The 4,770-nt window shown below is 31.7% G+C and overlaps 1 protein-coding gene across 1 annotated transcript; it reads right to left on the reverse strand.

Moving 5' to 3' along the window:
• Positions 1–1,526: 1,526 nt before the first annotated feature.
• On the reverse strand, positions 1,527–4,508 carry LOC111692446 (uncharacterized protein F44E2.3-like). Its single transcript, XM_023456465.1, has 3 exons — positions 4,364–4,508; positions 4,059–4,156; positions 1,527–1,632 (listed from the first exon to the last, which is right to left on the reverse strand). The coding sequence occupies exons 1-3, from the start codon at positions 4,376–4,378 to the stop codon at positions 1,527–1,529; spliced, it is 219 nt and encodes a 72-aa protein (XP_023312233.1). The 5' UTR covers positions 4,379–4,508.
• Between the last annotated feature and the right edge of the window lie 262 nt (positions 4,509–4,770).

Below are 4,770 nucleotides of genomic sequence, written 5' to 3' on the forward strand. Positions count from 1 at the left end.
TACAGGGTTCATAGTTCAAAAGTAAGAATGAATTCCCTGACTTTTCCAGGTTTTCCCTGACTTTCAAAATAAAATCCAGGTCACTTGTAGTTCATTTTTACATACTAATTGGTGTTTATGCATTAAATTTTTTCTCAACTGGAGCCCATAATCTTTTTATACCATAAGAACCTCTTATAAAGGTTTCAAAACCACAAATAGTTTTCTCTTTCAAGAACCCAGGACCGGCTTTCACAAAATTTCCAGTTGCAAACATCAAATTCCCTGACTTTCATGAATATTTTTAAAATTCCCTGACTATTCCCTGTTTTTTATGAAGAATAACGAATTCCCTGACTTTTCCCGGTATTCCCGGTTTTCCCGGCCGCTACGAACCCTGATATATATGCACATCCAAATGTAATATGTAGGTATGTATAATGGACCAATCTCTTTGTTAATAAACAATTAAAAATAACGTTTTTTAATTTAATACTGTTTATATTATACATATTTGCTTAATTCGAATTTTCCAGTACTCTTAGGTTTTTAATCGTGCCGGATCAATGAGAATGTACTGTAATTGTATTCAGTGTCACAAAAAAAAACGGAAGGTACTTTTTTAGTTATCTCTTGGAAAATGTTATTTTTGTCTTTGTAGCATGAAAGACAGAGGGTAACTGAAAAAATTATTGCCATTGAAAAAGTAAAGAACATGGTTTAAGAAAAATTTAAAAAAAAACTGATGTTTATCTTCACATGTAAATAAATATTTCTAAACACTAAAGATGGTTACTTTAAAATCAATGAGTTGTGAACTAAAAAAATAAACTATTTCTGTGTTCAATATTATACTACATTTACTAGACAAAAAAAAAAAAAAAGAAAAATGACAAGTCAACTTCAAGCTGCTATATCTTCGTAAAGGAGCTGGAATTGACCTCTGGTACATTAGAACTCTTTGTGTTAACTTTCATTAAGGAAAACCTTGTAGAAGTTCTGAATTGGAAGTAATTGACACCCAACTTTAAAAAATATAATACCATACAATATAAAGATCTTTTGCTTATTTGTGTTCATGCTATCGAACGTATGCTATATTAAAGAAATTAAAGAAGCCTTGTCTCTTAAATTTATTTGGTAATTTCCAGCAGTTAAACAATTAAATTGATAGTTTAAGAAAAATTAATTCTAAAATAATTACGAAGAATTTGTACCTAGTTATAAAAGTTAGGTTTAAATATATGAATGTAAAAATATGAAAAAGTATGTTTAAAAAAAAATCATGTATTATTAGGTTAAATATCAAATGGTATAATAATGTAAACATTTCTAAACATCCTTATTGCAAATTTAAGGTTTCACAGTATATATTTTAAATTTAATTTACTCAACTTTCGACTTTTTAATAATCTGACAATCCATCTCTTCAAAAACTTATGTTCAATTTTCAAAGGTGAAAAAGTGGTTAATTACAAAAAAATGTTATGCTGCACATTCAGAAAAAAATAAATTCTTGTAATTCGCAAAAGTTATTAACATATATTTTACCTGTATACTCTATCTCTATCTTCCCGATCTTCCCTGTCTCTGCGCCTTTCTCTGTCACGATCACCATCTCTGTAAGAAATTTTTCTGCTTCTGCTTGGACTCCTACACACATAAATATTTTTTATATTACATAATTACGGGATAACAAAATTTTAAAACATTATTAAACAATATATATATATGGTTTCAATTTATTTAAGGAATTTAGAAATGCAATAATGCCCTGCATTCTGTCAAATAAGTTACCGGAATTTGTAATTTAAAAATTCCGTGTAAAGTAGATTTAAATTTCCTTTTTGATACTGGTAGCAATGTTCTCTACTCGCGAAGTTTGAGTTTGAGCACGATCTGTTAAGTAGTTTGTTTACAGCTCTTAATTTTGTTAGTCAACCCAACGTGTGTTATTGAGTTTTATTGAAAACTCAAGTGAACTGGAAGAAAACATCCATAAAGTGAAGAAAATGGTAGTTGCAAACCATCATTATAGTTTGAGAGAGCTGGCATATGAACTAAACTATCTCACAAATAAGTTCGTTCCAATAGTAGTCATTGTTTTGGGTATGAAATGCATTGCAAAAGGGCTGGTTGCAAAAGAGATGAATTTTCTTCAAAAAGAGCATCGCGAACATGTTGCTGAAGACATGCTTGATCAAGGCGATCAAGCTAGTTTGGACTTTACATTAATACAAAGCATCATAACGGGTGATGAGACATCGGTTTATAAGTTTGACATGCAAACAAGCTTTGGAATAGCGCTTTTCTAATGAGCCGAAATAAAAAAAACCATGTCAGTCGATTAAAAATCAGTCAAGTTGACCGTTTTCTTTGACTATCGTGGTGTAGTCCACACAATTCTTGGATTTTGCATCACACAAAGCGTTAATTGTGAATGAATATTTGACCAAAAATGCAACGAATGTCATCCAGCAGGCACCGTATTCGTCAGACATGGCAATTGTTGACTTTTTCCTCTTTTCCAAACTCAAACTACAGCTTCATGGAACACGTTTCAAGTCGATAAAGGCCATAAAACTAAAATCTCTGTAGAAGTAGAAGTCCATACGGAATATTAATTAAAAAGTCCTTTGACGACTGGGTTATTTGTTGGAAAAGTGTACTGCTTCAAATGAAGCTTATTTTGAAGGAGACAAAATAAATTTTGATTACACAGGCACACAAAAAATAATGTCAAGACCCAGAGGGTAGACCCCTCTAGCCCTCCATTTTCGGGGTCGCTGAAACCGAATGACCATTAAAAAAAAAATTTAACTAGCCACTTTCGCGTTACCATAGACCACCTTCTGCGAGTTGAAATGTCAATTCTCATACAAAGTCAGGTAGGGTGTGTATTCCTGTTTTCTGGGCCACTAAGAACGAAAAAGACTACTAAAAATGAATTAGACCCCCTCGTCACCACCTAGCTTCTCTTTACCACCCCCATACACCTCTTTCTGCGAGTTGAAATATCAATTCTCATATAAAGTCGAGTAGGGTGAGTATTCCTTTGTTTTCTGGGCCACTAAGAACGAACAAATCTACCAAAAATTAATAAGGCCCCCTTGTTACCCCCTAGCGTCACTTTACCACCCCCATACACCTCTTTATGGAGGTTGAAGTGTCAATTTTCATACAGTCAATTTTTGGAACAAGACAATCTTTCTTAATCTAAGACAGTCGCCAACATTATACCTTAGCATAGATATTGACAAAACAAAATATTTCTTGAAATTACTTAAACAAAAAAGTATACTAAAAGGTGAAATGCACCACTTAACGTAACGTTTAAAAAAAATGTGTTTTTTTAAGGTTAATAACTTGTTAAGGAAGCAAGATTATACTAAATCGAATTCAAGCCTTTGATTTTTAAGGTAGCGATGAACCTGGCAATGATCGCCGGCGATTTTTGAAAGAATCTAATACATGGATTTTAATGGAAGGGTTTTTAAGATAACTGGCTCTTAACATTCTGTATTGTATGTAAAATTGTTGTTCTCATGTAAAACTGATCCAGTTTGTCTCACATTCTGTATACAATAAGTCGCATCTATTTTCTTTAACACTTGATCATCACAAATGTTACACTAATAAATTAAACTGGTAACAACTAAATATATTGATGCAATGGAAATTCCTACCAATTCATAAGAGCCCTGTGATCATATACATGTACATATTTATCTCAATCTCACATATCAATTCATGTAAACAACAGCTAATATAATGTCCTCCTAATTTTCTACCTCCATTCTGTAAAATGTACTCTTAATGCCGAATTTGGTGACCTATGGAGCATGTTTGGCACTTCTCTAAACATTTACTTATGTGCCGAGTTCTATCAAAAAAAAAAAAATCACATCGTTGATACATTGACTAATTGTGATTATGTGCCGAAATCATATTACAAAATACATCATGCAATTATAAAAATAAGGCCTATTTCACAATAGATTTTAATTACTCATTTAATTTTTGTGGGTATCTTAATAGTGACATCATTATCATTGATATAAGCAAAATAGAAAATTTACCTTGAATAACTTTTACCCTTGTGATTTCTTGGTGAATCTTCCCGCCTCGCGTGTGGTGAGTGGTCATTCTTTGTTTTATGGCCAGGAGATCGACTTCCCTAATAGCGAGAAAATGTTTCATCAATACAATTAAAAAGTCAATCTATTTAAAGACTATAATGCTATACTTTATACTTAAATCGATGATAAATTTTTACCGACGCCAGACACGCGTTAGTACGCTGCGCCGGTGGATTCGAATTTTATAATTACAAATAAGAATGTAAAAGTAAATTTATATACATCAAAACTATTAAAACACTTACCTCACGATCACTCATTGTAGTTTATTATAAATATTGGAGACAAAAATCAGAAAAACTTAAACTTTAGGACTAAAAAGTAACGTCGCCGTAATACAACACGAAATGGCTGCGATATCAAAAACGTGAAATAAGACGCCACAGGGACGCCACCAATAAATGTCTACAAGTACTATTCGATTTGGCGCTGTAATCAATGTCGACGTTGCCGGTTGTCCTTTATTACTTTATTACCTAAGACTACTAGAATCTTTAGTTCTTTTTTAACTCCATTTTTTATTGTTTCATTACATAATGTTTTATATGTATAGAATTATATATTTTAATACAAATTATATCAATATGCTCCCTCTATTTTATAAATTTAATTCTTATTTACCAAATTCTTCATAAATATCTTCTTTTATTTA

The sequence above is a fragment of the Anoplophora glabripennis genome, unplaced genomic scaffold, assembly GCF_000390285.2.
Source record: "Anoplophora glabripennis isolate ALB-LARVAE unplaced genomic scaffold, Agla_2.0 scaffold1601, whole genome shotgun sequence".
Lineage (NCBI taxonomy): Eukaryota > Metazoa > Arthropoda > Insecta > Coleoptera > Cerambycidae > Anoplophora > Anoplophora glabripennis.